The sequence below is a fragment of the Aspergillus costaricaensis genome (genome assembly GCF_003184835.1).
Source record: "Aspergillus costaricaensis CBS 115574 unplaced genomic scaffold BO79scaffold_9, whole genome shotgun sequence".
Classification (NCBI taxonomy): Eukaryota; Fungi; Ascomycota; class Eurotiomycetes; order Eurotiales; family Aspergillaceae; genus Aspergillus; species Aspergillus costaricensis.
Window position 1 is genome coordinate 497,547 of NW_020291809.1, and position 23,991 is coordinate 521,537.

Here is a 23,991-nt window from a genome sequence, read left to right on the forward strand (position 1 = left end):
GCTGAGTCAGCAGGAAGATGATCTTTCCCGATTAGGAAGTTGTGTATCTTGAAGAGGAGGATTTCATTCAAAATATCTTTCTTTTATGACTACGCCTCACATTTCTGACGCGGGAATCGAAATGCGTGGATTTATTTGGGATGTGTGTTTGTGTTCTTGATTTATAATGAAGAGGTGCCCTCCTCTATCAGAGTTCATTAGCATGTGTTGACCCATAGCTAGTTTGTACCTTCAAGGTTGAAAATATATTGCTAAGCAGTACCTTCTGCTATCCTGATACCATGTTCTCGGCACAAATCCTCCGAATCGCCCGTAAATGCATCAATCATGAATGACCTATGTAATCTGAAACCGCTAAGATAGTGAATGAGCTGTAACAAGTACCAAGCGAGCGAATAATAAAACACCATGTGACAGAATTGAACACCAGCAGCGATGAGGCTGCACCACCCTAGTAGAAAGACGGCCCTGAATTGATGAAAAATGTTGAATCTCCCAATTGACCTCCAAAATAAGTACTCTCGCTGCTTCCATACTTTGTATTTCTTTCCTCCTGGGGAAACAGTGGTGCGTTGTTTACATTGTCAATATCAGCCAAACCCTGCAACAAGTTACTGTCGCTCCAGCTAAGAAAGTCCCAAAGATACTGCCCAGCAGAATCATTGATAAATTGGGGCTCAAACGGATCCACAAATCCATTCTCGTGTGGCATTGCGCGACCGAAGTCGATTTGCAGCGGGGATACCCCAGGCACTGCGCCAAGATCTTCAGTAGCCGTCACACAGCTACCGCTGTGAATGCTGTGGGCTTCCCCGGTGACATTGTGGCCTCGTTTACCGGCCTCAAATATCCGGGAAACGGCCTCCAGCGTCGATTTGGCGGCTGGGCTCCAAGGTTCCAAACGCTCCAGGACAAGCATTGTCGTTTCCACCTGAGCCTGACACGCTTCAGCTGTCGCTCTTGGATCATCAACTGTACCATCGTTGAGAAACAGCCCTAGAAGAGGAACCATTGCAGCTTGGAAGATAAGCCATACTGCATTCCAGCCTGACATCTGATGGAATTGTGCCTTGGCAGCTACATCCTGTATGGTAGCCTCGGCAATTTCCCTGCATCTTTCAATAGCTGTCCTTTCTTCGGACCTGAGCACAATGTATGGTACCCGCCGCATGGCGTAGCTGAGCAGGGTAGGGCGGTACAAGAGCATCCGCTGATTGTAATATCGCCATTTCATGACAGTTCTCGTGATTGCGATCGACTCTGAGCATGGCTCGTGGTCTTTCAGGATATATGGTAGGTTATCATACCACTCAAGGAGCTGGCTGTCAAGATTTGCCATTTCATGAGGCTTTGTCAACGGTGCTACGGCCAGGACCTCCTGAATTTGGGTCGCGATCTTGCAGAATCGAACATTTTCCAGAAGTGGTAGAAGATCGAGCACATTTCCCTAAATAGGTCAGCAAAAAACCTAAGATCATAAAGGGGGAGACATACTGTTTCCCTGTAATGTGGCAATTTAACGGTGATCGCTGGACCCAGTCGACCCATGCTTGGTCGGCCCAAGGTCATGCCACCCCACGTATCCAGACAGAACAGAGACCACCAGACTCGACGTTTGTGATCAACTGAAAATAACCTATTCCTGCTGTTGCCGTATTGGCCATCCGAGACTTCCTTGTGCAAGCCCAGAGCTGCGGCCATGCGCAATGCCGCCCCCATCATGGAGTATGCGAGGTTGGGCTGGCTGCTATAGTGGAGGTAATAGCCACCCATGAGGCCCAGAGCTTGAATGGTTTCCACGTGCGGTGAACCAAGGCTTTCCAAATCTAAATGGCTCTTCGACCGCAAATAATATGTTTGATGAGACATGTCATCGGCAGGGGTGGCTGCTATGCTGCCCAAAGCAAAGACAATGTTCAGCAATGCGAGCCATTGCTTGTCCTTCCTGCGTGAAGAAAGATACGTTTGGCGAAAAGAGTGTTCGTCCAGCATTGGAACGAATGGTTGAAAGTAGGTAAAGTAAGCGTCGAGCAGTTGAGACTCGGGCACAGTTGATGTGCCATGGTGCGGCTGAGACCCAAAGACCTGCCAGGCCTGGGCCTCTGGAGAAGCAATTTCCATGACTGAATCCCGACGAACTCCTGTAGCAGGTGCGCGAGACAGGTGAGAGAGGGAGCTCGGCTCCAGCCATACTATCACCTTTAACACAGCATGGATGGAAGAGACACCCAAATAGGAGGATGGCTGTTTGGCCGAGAGAGATAAAGCGTTGACATCGTCGGACACGGTACTCGTGAGCTCGGAACTCTTCAATTCGCGATCATCAGTTGTGTGATCAGGTATGGTTTGTAAAGACTCGAGATTGCCGTCTTCGCTGGATGCCGGAGATGCGTGAGCCTCCACTGATGCCGAGGTTGCTGGGGATGCCGGGTGTGGCGCTTGCGTCTGCATCTGGGAAGCTCCCTTGCCTGTCAGCTCCAAGAGTTTGTCCCGAGGCAAGTTGACCAGGGTCTCCGCTGGAATGCCTGGGAAGAGCTTGTCAAGCACTCCCCTAAATTCATCCAGTGTGGTCGATAGTTTCTCCACATGCCTGCTTGATTGATACATTTGTTAGTTTCGAGTCGTCCCTCGATCGCGGCTGCAGTGAAGGAAAGGGACAGTCACACCTGCGAGATGGCCGAGGATCAGAGTACTGACACAAATCTGCTTTCTTATACCATCTGCATGCTTCACATGGCTTTTCTCCATCGCATTTAATTTTTCGGTGCCGACAAGATGTGCAGGCCCGGAGGGTAGTAACTCGGCGTCCGACAGATTGTTGACGTTGGTTGCGTCCGCGCACAGTAGTCGGAAGAGTTGGGTTCTCGAACCCTTCGAACGTGTGAAACATTGCTTTGCGATCGGGGGATAGTTTGCTGGAGACTTTTGCTTGACGGATAGTCGGGAAGTGTACCCGTTGAGACACTTTAGGGTGGCGAGATTAACTCGAAAGGGCCATTGGCACCGAGTCGCAGGGAGACCAGCAGGTTAGATGCACCGGAGGGCAGGGATCCTTGTTTGTCAGAGGGGGAAATAGCAAGTGGATCGAATAGACCGGGCAAGTAGTCCGAATCAGTTATGCAGGTAATCAGTTAGTTGCTGCAGTGGTCATTGTCCGGGGAAACAATGAGGTAGAAGTAGGAGAAAAGCAAAGAAAGGCTCATCAAACGAAGACGGCGAAGAGGATGAAAAACACAATATATCCACGCGGGAACTCAGCTCCTGTTTTGGGGAAGTGAGCAGGCCAGCCTCGGGGTTAGACGATCATCGGCAGCGTTGACGCTGGGAACATCACGGTTTGCACCGAGAGAAAGCAGGAGGTGCCCAACAACGGAAGTTCCTGGACGAGAACCCTCGCAGGTCACCAGTGGTCAGCATGGCCTCCACCCCCGCATTTCGTCCTTTTAATTTATTTTATGCAGGATGCGACCGTTTCTGTCTGGTTTCTGCATGCTGGTAGACGAACCGACCTGCAGACCCTGTTGGCTGCCTACTATATTCAACCCTGCGCCTAATTATACGCAGGGTACGAGAAGGGTTGTGTGATGCGCTCACAGACTCGGCAAACAGCATATGGTGGTCTGTTCTCCTGGCGCCTGAATTCATCGGTCCAGTAACCCTGTCCGGCGTGGAATTATACACGCCTGAGTGTGATGACGATGCGTCCTTCCACCTATCACTGGCCCTCGGTGAGCCCCGGGTCTCCGAGTGCTCTTTCTGTCTTTTGTAAATGCTGGGCTTTACCCCAGGTTGTGACCATCCAATAGATGGCCGGACCAAGCAAATCTGGTACGCTAGTCCACATCTAAAGCATTTGCCCTTGCACCCAGCACTGTCCCAATACGATTTTACGAATCATCACACCGGGCTATGGGAGATCAAGCTCAGAAGATAGACGTGTAACTCAGGGGTCCAGAGAAGATAGTAGTGGAGTGGGCTTCTGCTAGGGCCGGCTACTCCTGAGCCCAAGAGCTAGTAGTGCGGGAGACTGAGTATAGCAACGCCGGTCCACCACGCTCAGACATTGTGGTGCCACCTGATTGCTTAATGGCCAGGCAAGAAGTAAGAACATCTGTGTGTCTGACAAGGTTCGCCGGATGTAATCGGCGTGCTTGGTGAACTATCCTTTCATCCGCGACCTGGAAGCTTACTGTTCCTGGGTCGCCCTACACCATGTCGTCCGAGGGGCAAAAATGTATCAGGGTTTATACAAGATTATGCCCACTTCCAGGGTCTTCGTCCAGTTTAATTGCTGGGTGAAATGTGCCTCCGCCAATTAAATGCACGACCCCGCATGAGGTGGCCAGTTCCTCATTTCCAAAATTAATTAAATCCCGTGCAGGTGTCAGATGCCGGAGCAATTTTGTCGGGGGACTGGCTATGTCTAACTTTGGAAGGCCTGCTGAAGCTCTTGTGCACTTGCAATTTTGCCATACAACCAGACGTAGTAGTCTTCCAGAATCGCTTGGTGTAGATCTGGGGTGACTGACAGTGCACATCACGTCTGTGAGGCAGTCTTGTCAGGTTTTCAACAACTGGAACTCGGGCTGAACCGAGCCGTCTCAGGGGACAGAGAATTCGGTGCACGACAATCATCTCGGCTTGTCGGGAAGATGACAACCAATCGCCGAAATACTCACCAATAGCAGCGGTGGTAAACAGGCTAATTTCACTAGACGCCAAGAGTGAGACATTTTATCCTTTCACATGCACGCCAAGCCAGCGCGACACCTGATCGGATAGCCAGGGCCGTTTTACCCAGAGGTCCTATATCATGGATAGCAGGCACGAAAATGCCGAGAAGGAGGGGTGCGTCGGTTACTAGCGCTCAGGATTCAGGTAGTCGACTCACTCCTGCTCTTGTGCAAAGAGAGGAGGAGTGAGGAGTCGTAATTCCAAGCGACGAGGGGTAGGCTAGTGGCGAAGGACCGGAGGATGTTACCTCGCGACGGCCTTGCCGTATTATGGGGGTCGCTTAAGAAGGTGGGCGCCCGGACCGTCTTGAAGGCCGCAACCAAGCCGGCAAAGAAAGGTGAAGTGGTCACTGGAGAGTTGGTGACGGGCGATCGTTTTATCTGGAGATCTTGAGAGCTGTCAGGTACTATCTTCGGACGATAAAGAACGACTCTCACCGGAGGACGATTCCAAAATAGTGTGCGGAGCACCCGCCGTGCCATAATGGGTAAGGTCGGAGCGAGGTGTCTCACAGTAGACACAGCGCGGTTTCGGATAGACAGTGATTTGGAGAGTATGATTGTGTTAGTCACAGAGGGATTCCTAATTAGTGCAAATGTAAATGTTTTGTGTACCGAGGCTAATGATAGCAGGCGATGAGAACAAGCTTCATTGTGTGGCCTTTACACGACAATGAGAGAATGAGAGAATATACAGAGTAAACTGTGGGAGAGTTGATGGTTGATGGAGAGGAAGCGATGCCCAATTGGGAAAGGCCCCGTGCTCCGTCAGGGGATCGCCCAAAAAGGAAATGGCAGCACGTGGAGGCGGGGACTTCTCCGCATAGCTTCCCCAGGCACCCACTCTGTAAAGCCTCACCCTGGACCCTGGATGCAACTATATCCATACCTATTGCTGTGTAGTATGTTTCGAAGGCTATGGGGTTTCTTATTTATTGAGCTCTGACTGTCCGGCTTGAAATTGGGTTGAAGCAGCAATCAATTGCCGGTTCCTGTATCAATTACCCCTCCAAGACCCCACCATGGCAGTATTCGCGCAATACACTCTGTCAACAGGGTGGTATTTCAAAGATAGGGATGACCTTGCTTCAGACACATGGATGCCAGTTCCTGTCGTTCCGTCTGTCGTTCACCAGGACCTACAGGCGAATGGAAAGTGCGTACTATTACGGAATCTTTCGCGGCAAACGTCGCTAACGTACAGACTGGATATTGCTCAGGCTGGAGAACCCATACGTGGGATTCAATGAACTAGACGCACGATGGGTCAACGACAAGTCATGGACATACCGCAAGATACTGCAAAGGCCAACTGTCCTTGCAGGATCGAGGATTGTCCTGGCATTCGATGGCCTTGATACATTTGCCAAAGTCAAACTTGATAACAGTGTTATCCTAGAAAGCAATAACATGTTTCAGGCCTATCGAGTAGATGTCACCGAGGCTCTGGATTGCGGAGACGAGCACGTTCTGGAGATTGAATTTGATTGTGCGATGCTGCGTGCCCAGGAACTTCGGAGACAGGACCCGAAACACAACTGGGCATCTTTCAACGGGGATCCCGCGAGGATGAGCGTCAGAAAGGCTCAATACCATTGGGGCTGGGATTGGGGCCCGGTCCTCATGACGGCAGGTATCTGGAGAGCAGTGAGATTGGAAGTTTATTCCACACGGTTGGCAGATCTCTGGGCGGAGATCAATCTGGACCCCACTCACAAGAGTGCTTCTATTTCAGCATTTGCAGAGCTTGACTTTGTTGATCTTGAACCCCCATACAAGGTCAACTTCACGATCACTCTACATGGCAAGCAAATTGCTCAAGCAGAAGCCACACCCCAAGACGGGAGGGCAAAGGTAGAGTTCAACATAGATCAGCCTCGCCTTTGGTGGCCACACGGATATGGTGATTCCACTCTTTACGAAATTTCAGCTTCATTGGAGACCGATCAACTTGAACTCCATAGAGTTACCAAGAAGATTGGAATTAGGACTGCAGAAGTCGTGCAGCGGCCTGACAAGCACGGAAAATCATTCTTCTTCCGAATCAACGGCGTGGATATATTCTGTGGCGGGTCATGCTGGATTCCTGCAGACAACCTACTTCCCACTATTACTCCGGAGAGATATCGAAAATGGATCGAGCTGATGGTTGCCGGCCGCCAAGCCATGATTAGGTCTGTTCCCTTGCTCAAATGTAGAATTAGGACTAACAACTTCCAGGGTCTGGGGTGGTGGTTGCTACGAAGATGACAGTTTCTACGAGGCTTGTGATGAGCTTGGTGTTTTAGTGTGGCAGGACTTTATGTTTGGATGTGGAAATTACCCAACTTGGCCCGAACTGTTGAAATCCATCGAACAAGAGGCGGCTTACAACGTCCGCCGCCTGCGTCATCATCCATCCATTGTGGTCTATGTCGGTAACAACGAAGATTACCAAGTCCAGGAACAAGCCGGTCTCGAATATAACTACGAAGATAAAAACCCCGAAAACTGGCTAAAGACAGACTTTCCCGCCCGATACATCTACGAAAAGTTGCTGCCATCAGTGGTTGAGCGCCTTTCACCGACCACGTTTTACCACCCAGGTAGCCCTTGGGGTGATGGGAAAGTAACATCAGACCCCACAGTGGGCGATATGCACCAATGGAATGGTCTGCTACATTCTCTCACACTCTAATTTATACAAAAAACTGACGGCTATAGTTTGGCATGGAACGCAGGAGAAATATCAGATATTCGACACGCTAGGTGGCCGATTCAATAGCGAATTTGGCATGGAGGCTTTTCCCCACATGTCAACAATTGAATACTTCGTCGAGAACGAAAAAGACAAATACCCGCAATCGCATGTTCTTGATTTCCATAACAAGGCCGACGGACACGAACGTCGCATCGCCACTTACCTTGTCGAGAACCTGCGAACTGCTACTGACCTCGAGGTATGTGCCTACCTACTCAAATTGACTAGCATTGCTAACCCGTCCAACATAGACCTACATCTACCTCACCCAGGTTGTCCAAGCCGAAACAATGATGTTCGGATACCGCGGGTGGCGTCGCCAATGGGGAGACGAAAGACACTGTGGCGGCGCTCTACTCTGGCAGCTGAATGATTGCTGGCCGACTATCTCTTGGGCCATTGTAGACTACTTCCTGCGGCCCAAGCCCGCATACTACGCTGTAGCCCGTGTATTGAACCCAGTCGCCGTAGGTGTGCGACGAGAACACCACGACTGGAGCATCACACACGCGCAACCCCCAAAGACAAGCAAGTATGAGCTATGGGTAGTCAGCTCCTTACAGAAGGCCATATCCGGAAAGGTGGAGCTCAAATTCCTCTCCGTGGACACTGGACGAGAGATACGGGAGCGGATCGTGCGAGAAAACGTCGACATAGTGCCCAATGGCACTACAAACCTTATCACCGACGGGATCATCGACCACACCATCGATGCAGAACCACACGTCCTCGCTGCTCGACTGTGGGTGGATGATGAAATTGTTGCGCGAGACGTGGATTGGCCTCAGCCTTTCAAGTATCTTGATTTTACGGATCGTGGACTTGAGGTAAAGAGAGTTTCTGAAGCCTCTGATCAGCAGGTGTTCCAGATCAGCACCGAGAGGCCGGTCAAATGCTTGGTATTTGAGGAGCGCGACGGTGTCAGATTTAGCGATAGCGCGATGGATATTGTTCCTGGTGATGTTCAGATAGTCACGGTCACGGGGTTGCGGGCGGATGAGACGTTGAAGTACAAATTCCTCGGCCAATGATTCTACAATTGCCAATATATAGCGATGAATTTCATTCAGATTGTACTGCAGCAAAAATTCTCTCTTTTTTTTTTTCTGATTACGCTTAGTTACGCTTAGTAGATCAAGTACAATTGTATTCGCCTGAGCACTCATACAGAAATACCCAGTCATTCCAACCCGTTAGCTCTTCGTCAATATATCCAAGTACAGCAACCGAGTATCGGTTTAAAACGCAGTCTATATAAGAGAACTATAGGTTATATCCACGTCCATTTGTAGTCCGAGTCATTCGTGAAGGAAACAGTTCAACCAGATAAGTTTCGTCCGTTCAACAATATAAGAAGACACACGAAATATGTAATAACATCGACAGACAGTACTCTCATAAGTTCATTCATCATCACCAGCTCCTTCATGAGAAGCCCCCTCAAAACCACTCATAGCCACGTCGAGCTTCAAGTCCTGGCGAGACACTACACTCTTGAGGGGTGTTAGTACTATATTTTTCCAAACGTATAGAAAGGTGAATACCTCTTCAACAGTATCCCTCATAATATACCGAGTAATCACCACCGGTCGCTTTTGTCCGAGACGAACAACGCGACCAATCGCTTGCTGCTCGACCATCGGATTCCACGATGGTTCCATAATATGCACCCGTGTGGCGATGGAGAGATTCAGTCTGCTTAATTATCAACTATTTTGCACGTAAGGACAGCTTAGGAAGAGGAATGATTACCCAACCGCACCGGTGCCAATGGTAATCAGAAGTATATTCACGTCGCTGCTTGTCTTGAAGCTTTGAAATGCTTGCTGACGCTGCGAAAACGACATGGACCCGTCTACTCGGGCGAAGGTAATATCGTGGTGGCGTAGCAGCTCAGCCATGATGTCGAGGCTCTTGGTCCAGGCTGAGAAGACAATTCTATGAAAGAAGTTAGGGTAGCTAGACGCATAGATAGGGGCTGAGGCAGACCCTTTTTCTCGGGGGATATGGCCAAGGATAGTCTTCAAAATGGCACGATGTTTGGTTGAGAACGTCCCTTCGAGAGTTTGCGGAGATTGATCGACTAAAGATAAGTAGTCCGGGGTCAGCGATTCCCGGAATAGATTAGGAGTGTTCAATAGCTCCGAGGCAGGACCTTCTATCTCTGCCAGATCCAGCGTATTATTGTTTTGTAGGGGTATTCTGCAAGGTTCGCTGATCGAATTAGAAGTTTCAGGGGAAGATTTAGAGTCAGAAAGTTTGTATGAGCCAAGAGCTAGAGCTTTACTGTCAGTACCAGGACACTGAGATTCATGGTTTCCCTGCCAAAAATTCAAGTACTCTTCAGAAGTAAGGAGATCGGTAGGGGAGGCTCGGATGTCCTTCTTTCTGTAGAGCCCGTTATTGCAGAATATTCGCAGCTGCAGAACTGTTTGGAACGCACCCACGGAGCCCCCTTTGCTGACTGAGACATCAATGAGTCTATTGTGATAGTACAATATGTTAATGTATGCTTCCCTCTCTTCTGGAGCCAAGTCCAACTTTAAATTGTTGATCGTTGGTTCCATAAGCATACCAAGACTCATAGTTCGACGAAGACATATACAGCCAAGCAATAAGCGAAGGTTTTCAAAGGGATCGGTGCCAGTATTGTAGGCTTGATTGATGACGTGTTTCCGGAAAACACCTCGATCCTCAAGTAATGGGAAACGAAGAAAAGAAACAAGGGCGCCGAGATCATCGAGATCGTTCTGTATTGGGGTTCCAGTAAGGCACCAGCGCCTGTCTGCCGAAATATTACACGCCGCTTCATGGATCCTCGTGGACCGCGATTTTATGTTGTGGGCTAGACATTTTTTTGTTAGTAAGAATGTTTAGGCTGTTTATTATTTCGAATTGTACCTTCATCTAGAACAATGCGGAAGAAGTCCGTTTGGTAGATCGGGCTTTCTCTCTCAGCAAACTCCGTACTGATAGTTCCGTATGTTGTCAAGACAATATCGAATTGCTCGAAAGTGCGTATGGAGGCTTTTCGCGATGAACCGTGATATTTGCAGTGGTCGAATGTTCCCGGTATAAATTTGCTTATAGGGATCAGAACTATATCCAACAAGGCTCATTGGGGTACGTAGACAACCGACCTGCGGATCTCATCGAGCCACTGCTCCATCAACTCTTTCATAATAAGTATCAAGAATGGTATCGAATTGTAGATTGAAATATCATCTTACCTTCATTTGGAACAACAATCAGTGTGGCCTTTGCGCCTTTTGTCCCAGATACTTGAGAGTTAGTTCTTTTCTTGACCCATTCTTCCGAGTGATCAAGGGTGCTAAGGATGGTTGATAAGGTTGTCACTGTTTTTCCAAGGCCCATCGTGTCCGCAAGGATACCACCCAACGGCCCAACTGAAAGCTCAGTAGTGGAGTCACCTGTAATTGCATGATAATGACTGAAGGGAGTTATATTAGCAAGGAAAAAGCAGATAGCTCGTGGTGGCCTCCTTACTGTGGGTTGCCGTTCTTATCCTTTTGGATATTCCAGAGGGATATAGAAGAGGTTGATCGGCCAGTTTCTCGGCGTATCTTAAAATCAATGGCTTCCTTTTGGTGACTGCTCAGCACGTTAATCGAGGCAAGTATTGACCAAAGTAGGAATACATACGGGAAAAGGGATATATTCAGATTCTTGTCAGGTTGAACTTCCTGGAGGTAGTCGTGCTCATGCAAGGTATCCAGGATATGTTCCAAACGTTTTGTAGAGATTTTGGCGGAAGCAGGTACCAGTTTGTTGATCGAAAGGGTGTCATTGTCGTCAACTTCAGATGATTCGTCGTCAGAATTGTCTTTGAAATCACCGACGAAAGGAAACCTATGGGGATTCTCGTATTGCAGATCGCAAGAAATTTTTGGATCTTGGAGGAACAGAGTTCCAGAGGATAAGCAATCACCAACAAGAAAAGCATTCTTCCGTGCCCCAAAAATTGCGATCTCGACATTTGTTTCCCAGGCGATGGATGAGTGGCGCTGTGTCCCAGACTTCCACTCCGAAAGAGAGAGAGAAGTTTCCAGTCTGGTTCCTTCAATTTCAAATAATCGTTTCAAGGTGTTGGAAACCCCCAGGTTGATGAAGCCAATAATACCATCCCTCAATGGGGAGCATATCACACAATACTCAGAACCCAGAAGAACCTCGAGCTTCTCCTCGTCGCTCTCGAGTGCATTTGCAGAAAGATAGTTGCAATCTGAAGGGGGGGTATCGATGAATCGCGCATGGATATCACAGATCTCTCTAGGTAAGCAATCGAACATGGAAGCACAAGAAGGTACGTACAGATCCAAAGCAGACCTCTGTATCTTCTTCCTTTGTTAGGGATTTATCCCTCTGCCTTCCCGAGTTCAAGGAGTCTGGTATAGGGTCGCCATGGGTATGCGACAGCAACTGCAAATGTTGACCTTTGGTGTATTCGGAGCTATGCTGCTTCCCAGTACAGTAGTTTCCGTTTGTTAGACCGGGATCCTCGTAATGACAGCGTTCCTGGTCGATTTTGCGGACCGCAGAAGAGTAGGGTTCATTGCAGGAAGCCTCGGTACCGTCAGCGGGGTGTTTCCTCTTGGTGCCCCGAAGAACCTGATCCTCTGCCATCTCTCGCTCTCAGTGTATCAGAAAGGAAACCTTGGAAGTTAAGGCTCCGGTTTCCAATTATTGTTCCTTCTCCTGTGTAACAGGGAGGAGCCATTCTCGCTGCTCTGCTTATGAGTAAACGATTCAGCGAGGCGCAGCTCTCAGAAGATCCCTGTCATTAGTGATAAGATCGCCAGTTGGCCACTTGACGCATCGATTTGCTGCTGCACTGCCACATCGCTGCCTAACTTCCTCAGCCGCACCCGCCATGCGACTACAGCCTTGTTCCAATAAAAGGCAGCAGGTGCCGACACATCTGTCTACTCACCAAGAAAACATCGAAAGTCATGGCTACAGAAGGATCAACCTGCTTCCAGCAGGCCTTGAATTCATTTAAAACTCAGTCAGGTCCTGGATTGGTGGCAGAGTTTGAGATGACATCTTTAACGGCCCTTAAGAGCTCCATAGCGAAGATCGAAAAGAGACAAGCCACGGAAAGACGAATGCAGAATATGCGACGACTCTACAAATTCGTTGATATAATGGAGAGACATGGTAAAGTAATTGAAATATTGCTGAACACGACTAACCTGCTGGCATTTGTTTGGGTATTTATCAGCCCCATTTTTTTCTATACAATTACACCTACTTACGTGGTCAAACAGGGGCCAATGAAGTTTTTGTTACAGGTATGGCCTATCTCAAGCCATCAAATCGCGCCGGTGCTGAGATAATGCAGGTTGCTAGCTCTGTGTCTGAAGCTTTCAACGAGCTACTGGATACTTATAAAATTATCGGAGAAAGCATAGAGCTTCTAGAAAGATGCAATGGACTTATCGATGGTAACCATCTTGTTCAACAAGCCGTGGTGTCTATGTTTCAGGATATTTTCGAGTTTCATCAAACTGCGCTAGCGTATTTCAGGAAGCCTAGTAAGTAAGCATTTGATAGATGTCAGTCAACTATAGATCGTTGATCTCTTCAAGTGTGGAAGCAGGTTTTTCAGGCTACTTGGTCTACCTATAAGGCGAAGTTCGGACCGGTTGTCGACAGTTTGAAACGCCATAAACAGGTGTTTGGAGACAGGCTAACCTTCACACAACTTGAGAATATCCGCTCAGAAGGGATCAGATCGTCGGAAGCATTGAAAAAGTTGCAGAAGGACGAGGAAATGGGTCAGCTGAGAGATATTCAATGTTGGCTGAATAGTGCAGATATCGCAAGTGATCAGGATACTTTCACGAGCGTGCGAAGTCGCAATACACAAGCGGGAATTTGGATTTTGCGCCACCAACTTTACTGCGCTTGGAAGGAAAGAAAGGCGCAGCCGATGCTCTGGGTCAATGGTATTCCAGGAGCTGGTATTACCCCAATGGCTTACATTGAACCGAACTCGGCTGATATCTTCTGCTCTAGGGAAGACTATCCTAGCTTCGATAATGGTTGAAGACTGCCTCAAGAGCTATGACACTACAGCGTGGTTCTACTTTAGGAATGGCGATGCGCAAAGAAGCTCCTTCCTCAATCTTGCGTCCAGTCTTATCTCGCAGCTGCTCGAACATAACTGCGACCTGCTGCCTTATGTCTTCGAAGAGATGTGCCGTAAAGGCAAGCAATCATTCTCATCAGAGATATTAGCCAAAGAGCTACTTCAGGTAATCTTAAAGAATTCCGGGCATGTTTGCATCATCCTCGATGGGCTTGATGAGTGTAGCAGAATGGAAAGGAAGAAGATCCTCGAATGGATCTGTCTGATAAGCGAACCTCCACAGGATCGTGATAATTCATATTCCACAATCTGTCTTCTTGTGTCACAAAGGGACGGGATCACCTCCAAGGCTTTACGTGATATCCCAAGCTTGGAAATTACCTCCAAGCATACACGAGATGACATTCTTGCATTCCTATGGTCGCGAGGTTCAGAGATTCAAGCCAAGTTCCAGATCAGTGATGAAAGCACCAAAACGATGGTTGAGCTTGTCATGGAAAAGGCGGGCGGTGAGTTCTGATCAATTTGTGTGAGAAGAGTAATCCCCTTCCTAACAAATGTGATAATCAGGAATGTTCCTTCTCGCAAAGCTTGTTATGAACAATCTCTTTTGTCAAGTCTCACCAGGCAATTTCTACAAGGAGTTGAACATGAAGCAAATACCTACGCAACTTGATCAGGCGTGAGTCTCATGTTATTATATTCCATATAAGGACTTGAAGGCTGATCCAGTAGGGGGTTGCAGATACGACCGGATCTTGAGCAATATTCTTGAAGACCAGTCTTCCCGACCTCATTCGCTTCAGCTACTCGGGTGGCTTGTATGCGCAAAACGTCGACTTAAGTGGCGGGAGATCCAGGGCGCGGTGTCAGTTGATCTTGAAGGCGAAGATGTCGATTTCGAAAGTCGCCAATGGATTCTTGACTCCAGAGATCTATGTGACTCTCTAGTTGAAGTAAAGACCGATGGGACTCTCGAGTTTGTTCATGCAACTGCCAAGCAGTGTGTTTCTCCAATCTAATTTTTCTTGTCTTCATCTTTTACTCCGCTTCCATAAGTTGAATGATTCGTGTCTAACATTTTCTGCCACTAGGTACCTCATCCGGGCAAAGTTCGTTGACGTCGGACAAGTGGAGTTGGATATGGCTTCTCTTTGTGTGGGCTACTTAGCCCTACCAGGATTTGAGATAATCCTGCCGGATGAGTCCGTTGCAGACCTCCTAAGCACTGGATATTATGCATTTTTAGACTATGCAGCCTGCTTCTGGTCTTTCCATCTTCAGGAGGGTCTCAAGGGCACCATGGATCGGGAGGATGCTATGACATTAATCGGAGTTCTGTCGAAATTTCTAGAGTCGCACTACCGGCGCCCTACGAAGGACCTCAACATCCCTTCTTCTGCGCACGAATTAAGGAGGCGAATTGAACAGCATGGCCCTTGGTCTGCTGCAGATAAATTCCTCCAAGTTTATGTCTCTGCGCAGAGTCAGATCAACTGTTACACTCAGGACGCCGCCTCTAATGCGTGTCTCAATATACCCGACGTCATTTCCCGCATCAGAGGCAATATAGAAAGAGCTGTCTCAGAGAACGTGGGCAGCGGGAGGATTGACCCGAGAGTACTGTACTCTTTCTACGGCCGGAATCTCTATAAATGCCCTAGGACGAGTTGTGATTTCTTCCATCAAGGGTTTGAAACTCCTCAGCAAAGAGAATCTCATCTGAGCAAGCACGACAGGCCTTTTGGATGCTCTTTTCCGCAATGTTACAGAGCGACTATTAGGTTCGGTTTAAAGAGGCAACTCGAAAAGCACATCGCAGATACCCATGAAAAACATGAAAGGGAAATGCACGCTTTTCCTTCCAAGCGAATCAGGAGGGCTTTATTGTGCAGATTCTGCAAAAAAGAGTTTAAAGAAACGAGCACATTCCGCAAGCATGACTGCACACGTCCAGCTCCAGAGCGGTCAGAGAACCTTGATACGACGGACATGTCTTCGACCCCAGGCGTTAAAGCCACCAGACGTGAACCCCACGTGACAAATTTAGAATGGCTTAGTCCCGACGAAGTCGAGGATATGTCACACTTGCATGAGCAGGACAAAGTACGATATAAGCAGCCCGTGCATAACCCAGGGACGATCCTTAATGGCTATGGCCCCGTGAGCCCCGAGTACTGGATAGAGCTATCCAACGCTATCACGAAGGCGAGAGAACTACAAGAGTCCCAGCAAAATCAGCGATTAATCCAGCAACAAGAGCAAGCTCATGATATCCAAGCCGTGCAGCAGGCCACAGACCAGAGCAATGTGCAAAAGTTCAGTCAACTCCTCCCCGAAATCCAAAACAAAGTCCAGGGTATCACTTTTTACCTGCCGCCGAACCTCAATAATGACGGAAACCAGCGGTGGATTGATACGGCCAGGTTACAGTATGGAATCGCATTACAGAGGCAGGAGTTGGGGCGGGCTCAGATGTCGTCTTTAAGCCAGCACCACGCAAGCCTGGAAAGTCGGGGTAATGCTACCCAAGCAGAGCTGAACAAATTGGAGATCCAAAAATTACGCGCAGAAAGATTATATAAAGAAGGTCAAAAAAATCTGAAGGGATTCACAGAGCAGCAAGAAGCGTTCAAGGCCTATTGGCGGGAGAAAGGCGAGTCAGGAGAGGTCGCTTTCACGCCTTGAGCGTCGCTCACTTTGTTCGACCGAAATACGTTTCAGATATATCATTTTTACAGGTAGATACACTGATTTGTCTAGACTGCGATGACATGCCAAGGTGCAAGTAAACCTGGTTCGGGCTCTCCGGGCCCGACTCTTTTAAGATTGCTCGAACGATACGGAGAAAGGTGATCACTGCATTACTGAAACATAGCATTTAAAATAGTGAGAAAGTGGTTATAAAAAGCGATGCCTCTTCTGCTACATATACATACTAGACTGACGGTCACTCGGAATTGCTGTGCGCGATGGTAGGGGAAGAGAAGCCACAAAAGGCAGAACCAATGATAATTACGCGAAGAGAATTGGAAGATGTTTCGCAGACTGTTTTTCGATTTTTATTTAAGTGCTTATTTTCCTGAAAACAGAAAAAATGATATACCATAAAAACCAAAGAAAAAGGGAAAACACCTTTCAGACCTCCTCGACACCCACCAAGTCCGACCGACCGAAGTCAAGACATCATGACAAGGTAAAGATCATCACCACTCCCTGGACCATCGCACCGACACCCGAAACAAGTCTATCTGACGACAGATCGTAACAGAGCGTGCAAATGCGAAGTCGAATCGGAAGTAAAAAACGGCTTCACTTTAGGGCATCGAGGACATAGCAGTCATCAGCAAGGGTGGAGATTCTGTGGCTCTTTAGAAGAGCTCAGAGGTGGGACGTCTACTCTAAAGTGATTCTTTGAACTGTAGGCAAAAAGGTGGTTAGTAAATAAGTCTTCAGTGGGATCATCCCAATGTAGGGGGGAGGGAAACTAACGTAGAGTCGCTTGATTTTCAAAATCTTTGGGGGGGAAGCCGCCTTTTATACCTTCTTGGTGGGTCCTCGCTTGCGCTAGCTGACTTTGCTGGTGGAGCCGGCGACAGCCGAGGTGAGTATTAGTCATCATTTAGAGCAGCGGCGGGACTTCACCACCAATAGGATTGCAGATGACAGTCATCGCCGTAGTAGTACTCCGTACACATTATATCAATTGAGCATTGAGCATGGCTCTAGGCCTTATGAGCCAAAGCAATGCAACTAAAAAGCAGACTTCCTCCTTCACCCGCATTCAAATTGATAATCCTCTTGATACCCATATCAAGCGCTCGTGGACTAAGAACATCCTCATCCTCAGCAAGATCTCCCCTCTCCAGAGGCCCCTTCCTCGACCCCTCCAGCTCCCAGAGCTTCCCGCCACTCTTGACGAAACTAACAAAATGCCCACCATGACGATCATCCATTAGATCTGCATCGGTATCACCAGCCTGCTCGACTGACTTGTGAGCCGCTTCAAACGCCTCACTGTTGTACAGCATCTCAGCGCGTTTGTCCATATCCAGCGGTATAGCTTGCTTGCGTATCTCCGCGAGATCGGAATCAGGCTTGATAAAGCCAACAGCCGGACCATTTATCACGCTGTGGAGCAGACCGATTGAGCCACAAGCGTTACCGATGGTTTGCTTGAACCAGATGACGGGCTCATCCGGGCGACCGGAGCCAGGATAAGGTTCTTCTTTGTTGGCATCTTCGGCCTTGCGGTTTTGGTCCCATGCTGGTGTAAGAGGGATGATAACCAGCAAGGCTAGGGCAGGTCGGGGAATATGTGTGAGTTGCGAGGGGTCGTCTAGGGAGTAGACGTCGTAGAATTGTAGCTCCGGCGATAAGCCTAGCTTTGCTGCTAGTTGGTTCATTACGTCGGGGTTGTTCTCTGTTATTTGGGCGAGGGTCTAATTAAAGATGTGTGGGTTACGAAGATTTGGATTTCTTACCTAGCATTCTCCATTTTTTCCTTTCCATTTTGGAGGATTCGACTGATAGAATTGACAAAGTATTTGGAGATGGTTGATGTTGAAGTCGAAACGGAGAGTTTAAGGGCTGTTAAGTAAGACCCCTTCAATGCCCGGGCGCTAGCTGAGGTCACATGAGTCGTAGTCAGGCTCAAATGTCAACTGTAGATATATCGTTGACAGCTTTCGGGATGAACATGGTGTTGAGCTTGGAGGAGCCGGTTCGCAGATATAGCATATGACAGCTTACGAGAGGGGCGAGAAGTGGGTAATATCACCCCTCTTCATCCCATCCTTCTGGCCACTACTATGCCTCGTGAAAGTCAAGCAAGGCAGCTAGATTGTTAGTTAAGACCTTCTGATCTCGGATTGCACTGTTCATGACAGACGTTGAGGAACAGGGAAAACAGTGACATTGCTATCTTGAAGTCTTGGTGATAATTTTCCTGTTTTGATATATATTTGTTGTTGTTAATGAGTGTTCTATTCACCTTCATGTTTTCGAAGCCAGCGAAGCATGATAACATCATAGTAGGCCACTGGCGGAAGTTGTTGGGAGGCTGTAGCCAATTATAAATAGTATATCATAGTCTTTTAAAGTTATTGAAGGTTGTGAAAAAGTTATTAATAATTAATTATCTTTATAAAAGAAAATAAATATATAAATAATAATAAATAATTAAATAAATATTTCAAATACCGGGTAATTACATATGATGTAATATAATAGTTATAAAATATATATATAATTATATATAACTTTATAATCTTCCCGCGATATATAACATAAGTATAAAATAATTTTAAACTTATATATAAAGGTATTGACATTGATATTTATTTCTTAAATAATAGTAAATAACCTAAAAAACCTTACTAAATCCGGGTAATTACATGACTCTTTTATTTAATGATTAATAACTTTTAATAACTTTTAATAACTTTTAATAACTTTTAATAACTTTTAATAACTTTTTTATAACTCTAGATAACTTTTACCAACCATGATTTATTATTATATAAGCCTCTTCACGCACCCCCTCGGGCCCCTATGTGAAAAGGGCTAGGCCCTGTCAGCCATCCGGAATCGGAACATCTATATTCTGACCTGTCTGGTTCTGGATCTTGACCCGGAAATATCTATAAAAAGAATAAAAATCTTTAAAATAAGTAAAGAAATTTACTAGAGTTATAAAGAAAAACTTCTAGAAAAGTTATCTATAAGAAAAACTAATTTATTTATAAATTAAATAATTTTTTCTTTAATAAATTTAACTTTTTTATTAATTATTATATTTTATGTAGTTCTCCCGGCTTCTTAGCCTGTTATAATTTTAAATTTATTTTTTTTTAAAGTATTTATCAGATAATAGACTAGTAATATATAATAATTATAATAAATTAATAAATATCTTTAATTATTATGGAGGCACTATCTAAGCTGATATTATTAACTAATTAATTAAATATATTAAAGAACTAATAATCCAGAATATAAAAATATAATATATTATTTTTTAATAAAATATAATAATAGATAATAAGATTAAGGCTAATCTCAAATAAATTAAATAATTTATTAATACTTAATTTTTATCTTTTTAAATATTTACTATAGTATCTTTATCTATATTAATATTAGTATTAATATTAATATTAATCCAAGATCCAGCTAATGTAAAAAAACTAAAGTTATTAATATCTATAAGTTTTAATAAAAAAGATAAAAGTAAATTTCTAAATTAATTTAATAATATACAGGCAAAAATCAAGATTAATTAATAATTTATTAATATACTAACTGAATAAGTCTAGTATATATTTATATTTCTGAATAAAAAAATTAAAATAAAGATTAATCTATAAATAAAAATTAATTATAAGATCTTATTCTTCTTAGCTACAGCTCTGATTAATTATTTTAAATTAATTTATAAAAATCTAGCTTAATAAAAAAAAATTATTAATAAGTTATTTATTCTTAAGCAGAAAAATTAAATAATTAATAATTTTTTAATAGAAGTTAATAGCCTGCTAATTAAAATTAGAAAATATAATTAAAAAAATTTAAATAAAAAAAATCTTTTATATTAAATTTTAAATAATAACATCTGCTGACAGATAATAAATATTAAATAGAAACTAGATTTTAAAAACTTTTACTGATAAGTTAAACAGATAATTAATAAATTTATAAAAATAAATTAATTTTTAGAAAAGTAACTAGGATACTTTAATATCTAGATAAATAATATTTTTAAAAAAATAATTATAAATAATATTATAAATTAAGAGTTTATAGTAATAAGTACAGGACCTGTTTAATAAATCTAATAAATATTAAAAAAAATATTAATTAAATATTATAAGATAAGACTCTACTTATATTACAGATTTTTAAAATATTATATTATTAAATATTCTTATCTACTACTACAGTACTTCTAAGACTTGAAAAACAAAGTCTATTAAATTTTATTTAAAGATAATCCAGCTAGTAAAATTAGCTAAATATTAAAAAATCTAATTATTTAACAGATTCTTATTCTAGAAAAAATATAATTTCTTTAGATTATTATTTAGAAAGGCATACACTAGTTAATTATAATTATAAAAAATTTAAAAAAAAAATTTAAGAATTTAAAGACTACCATACCTTCTCTATATTAAAATTAATTAATAGAATTTATTTTATAAATATTTTAATTAATACTAATTATATATCTTATAGAATAATCAGTTAGAACTTTATAAATAAAAATAAACTAGAATATATTTCTATCAAATCCCAAAATATTAAAGAATTTGAGGGGGGGAAAGCTTATATAATTAAATTAATAAAAATATTATTAAATATAAGTAAAAACTTACAGAAATATATATATCTTTATATTCTGTTATATATATATAAGTATAATATTATATTAAAATTTTTATAAATAAAATATTAGAATATAATATTTTAAATTAAAAACTTTATACTTAATATCCAGAGCACAGGAGTGGAAATATAATATAAATAAAAATAAAATTATTTTTTAATATTATTTATAATTTCTGCTAATATGTAATGCACTTAAAAAAATTAAAAAAAGAAAAAAAATTTAATAGAGCTGTTTATAGTAAGTCTGATAAATATTAATAAAATCTTTTATAAATTTAATTAATTAAAAGATTTTGTAAAAGTAGAAAGTAAGCTACTAAATTTTTATTATAAGTATCTGAATATTTTTAATAAAATAATAATAAATATTTTACTATTTTATTACCCGGGGGTGGACCATGCTATTAAAATAATTAAAAATATTAAAAAAAAAAAAAAGAAGATTTTTTAGAGTTTTCTTTATTAGATAAATTAACTAGAATTCTTAATATTATAGAAGACTCTGATTAATTTTTTAGAAAAAGAATTTATAAGAATTAATAACTTTCTGGTAGCCGTGCCTGTATTATTTACTTTAAAATTTAATAATAATTTATATTTTTATATAGATTACTGAGCATTTAATTAAATAATTATAAAGAATTAGTATCTTTTATTATTTATTTAAGAAATCTTTTAATATATTTTAAAGATTTATTATTATATTAAACTGGATATTATCCAGGCCTTCTATTATATTTAAATTAAAAAAAAAGATAAATAAAAAATTGTGTTTTATATTTATTTTAAATTATTTAAATAACTGGTAATCCTGTTTAGGCTTATTAATTATTTAAATATATTTTAATAATATATTAACTGGATTTTATAAGAATTCTTTAATAAATTCTGTTTTATTTATATTAATAATATTTTTATTTTTACAGACAGAAGTCTAGTTATATATTATATCTAGATATAATAAATATTAAAATACTTATAGAATACAGGCCTCCAAGTAGATATTAATAAATATAAATTTAAGATAACTATTATAAAATACCTGGGATTTATTATTAAAATAAAGAAAGAGATTTATATAGATTTTATTAAGATCCAGGTTATATAAGATTAAGAAATATCAAAGATTATTTATAATATTAAGATCTTTTTAAAATTTATTAACTTTTACCAGTAGTTTCTTAAGGACTGGAGAACTTATTTAAAATCTTTAATATAATTTATTAAAAAAGATATTAAGTTTAGTTGGATACCAGAGATCTAAAAAATATTTAAAATCTTTAAAAAAATCTTTATTATTATCTTTATTCTTATATATTAGGACTCTGAATGAGAAATACTAGTAAAAATTAATTTCTTTAAATAATATATAGAAAAGATATTATTTTAGTAGGATAATTAAGAAATTCTTTATCTAATAATATATTTCTTAAAAAAAAATTTATTTATAAAATATAATTACTAGATTTATAACAAGAAATTGCTGGTAATTATCTAAATTTTATAAAAATAAAAGCCGGAGTTTATTATATTTTTCTATTTTAAAATTCTTAGTAATTATCAGAATCTAGAATATTTTATAATCTAATAATAACTTATAGAATAATAAATATATTAGACCTAGTTCTTGAATTATTTTAATTTTATAATTAATTATTATCCAGAAATAATAAATATTTAATTAAATATCTTATCTTAAAGATCCCAGAACATGTCTAAGAAAAAAAATAAATATATTATAAATTAAAAAATCTAATTATTTTATTCTATATCTGAAAAAGAGCTTATCTATATAATATTTATTAATAAAATTTTTAATAAAAAAATCCCTGCCAGCCTAGAACCTGAGAAACTAATACTAGATAATTTATAAGAGTAAGTAGAACAGGCTAATAAGAACTTAAAAAAATACTATAAAATAATAATTAAAGATAAGTCTAAATTTTTTAAATAATTAAAATTAAAAGTCTTTATTATAGAGTGCTAGCTAGATATAAGTTAATATTTATTTTTTTAAAAGTAAGTCTGGATTCTTAATTTAAAGCTTTTATAAATTTAGATTATCTAAGAAATTTATAATAATATAATTACTGAATATCCCAGACAGGACTAGACTTATAAAATAATTATTTATTATTATTATTAGCTAAATATAAGTAAAAATATCTACTAGTTTTATTATAATTATAATAGTTATAAGATTAACCATATCTAAAAAGACTGTAAATAAAATTTTTTAAAATTATTATTAATCTCTAATTAATCTTGATAAAATATTATTATTAATTTTCTAATAAATCTTCCAGAATCTTAAGATTATAAAAATATTATAATTATTATTAATTAATTAATTAAAGATATTATTATTAAAGCTGTCCTGAGCATAGATATAAAAGATTTTATAAATATATTTATCTAAGTATTTTATAATTACTATAAAATATTCTAGTTAATAGTTTTAGACTGCAGTTCTTAATTTATAAATAAATTATAAATAATTCTATATAAAGTACTAGATATTAAATAATATTTTTCTATTATTTATTATTCTGAAACAGATGGAGTGATAGAATACTGAATTATAATTATTAAAATCTTTTTATAATACTTTATAAATTAATAATAAATTAATTAATAAAAATTATTATCTTTAGTACAACTAGCTTTAAATAACTAGAATTCTATATTAATAAAAATAAACTTTTTTTTTTTACAGTATAACTTTTATATGAAGTTCTTAGACTTAAGTATTAAAATAGACTCTTTAAAATATAATTAAATTAGAAATTCTTGAAAATAAACTGAAATTATTTTCAGTAAATTTTAAGAAACTTAAAATATTATTAATTTAATAATAACAGTAATACAAGAAATACAGAAACAGTATATTAATTAATAATAAAATTCTGCTTTCTATTATAAAGAAAATAATAAAATTTAATTAAATTTAAAAAATATTATAATTAATTAATCTAGTAAGAAGTTGGACCAGTAGAATATAAAGTTTATAATATTAAAAT

The 23,991-nt window shown here is 41.0% G+C and overlaps 5 protein-coding genes across 5 annotated transcripts; 2 read left to right on the plus strand and 3 right to left on the minus strand.

Moving 5' to 3' along the window:
- Nucleotides 1-451: 451 nt before the first annotated feature.
- BO79DRAFT_226639 (putative C6 transcription factor) lies at nt 452-2,890 on the minus strand (the record flags this gene model as incomplete). Its single annotated transcript, XM_025683810.1, has 3 exons — nt 452-1,447; nt 1,495-2,590; nt 2,667-2,890. The coding sequence occupies 3 exons, from the start codon at nt 2,888-2,890 to the stop codon at nt 452-454; spliced, it is 2,316 nt and encodes a 771-aa protein (XP_025541701.1).
- Nucleotides 2,891-5,597: 2,707 nt separating this feature from the next.
- Nucleotides 5,598-8,517, plus strand: BO79DRAFT_191664 (beta-mannosidase). Its single transcript, XM_025680844.1, has 5 exons — nt 5,598-5,889; nt 5,954-6,907; nt 6,954-7,384; nt 7,437-7,672; nt 7,725-8,517. The coding sequence occupies exons 1-5, from the start codon at nt 5,756-5,758 to the stop codon at nt 8,502-8,504; spliced, it is 2,535 nt and encodes an 844-aa protein (XP_025541702.1). The 5' UTR covers nt 5,598-5,755; the 3' UTR covers nt 8,505-8,517.
- Nucleotides 8,518-8,858: 341 nt separating this feature from the next.
- On the minus strand, nt 8,859-12,167 carry BO79DRAFT_169919 (DEAD/DEAH box helicase). The gene is made up of 10 exons (XM_025679508.1): nt 11,806-12,167; nt 11,137-11,759; nt 10,981-11,085; nt 10,704-10,924; nt 10,614-10,647; nt 10,375-10,556; nt 9,463-10,318; nt 9,226-9,411; nt 9,018-9,168; nt 8,859-8,966 (listed from the first exon to the last, which is right to left on the minus strand). Exons 1-10 carry the CDS (start codon nt 12,115-12,117, stop codon nt 8,877-8,879), a joined length of 2,760 nt encoding a protein of 919 aa, XP_025541703.1. The 5' UTR covers nt 12,118-12,167; the 3' UTR covers nt 8,859-8,876.
- A 227-nt stretch (nt 12,168-12,394) lies between these two features.
- BO79DRAFT_169921 (uncharacterized protein) lies at nt 12,395-16,522 on the plus strand. The gene is made up of 8 exons (XM_025679510.1): nt 12,395-12,704; nt 12,762-12,785; nt 12,836-13,028; nt 13,083-13,457; nt 13,513-14,094; nt 14,156-14,267; nt 14,331-14,588; nt 14,680-16,522. The coding sequence occupies exons 1-8, from the start codon at nt 12,444-12,446 to the stop codon at nt 16,271-16,273; spliced, it is 3,399 nt and encodes a 1,132-aa protein (XP_025541704.1). The 5' UTR covers nt 12,395-12,443; the 3' UTR covers nt 16,274-16,522.
- A 788-nt stretch (nt 16,523-17,310) lies between these two features.
- BO79DRAFT_169922 (ubiquitin carboxyl-terminal hydrolase) lies at nt 17,311-18,148 on the minus strand (the record flags this gene model as incomplete). The annotated part of the gene is made up of 2 exons (XM_025679511.1): nt 18,070-18,148; nt 17,311-18,008 (listed from the first exon to the last, which is right to left on the minus strand). Exons 1-2 carry the CDS (start codon nt 18,095-18,097, stop codon nt 17,311-17,313), a joined length of 726 nt encoding a protein of 241 aa, XP_025541705.1. The 5' UTR covers nt 18,098-18,148.
- Between the last annotated feature and the right edge of the window lie 5,843 nt (nt 18,149-23,991).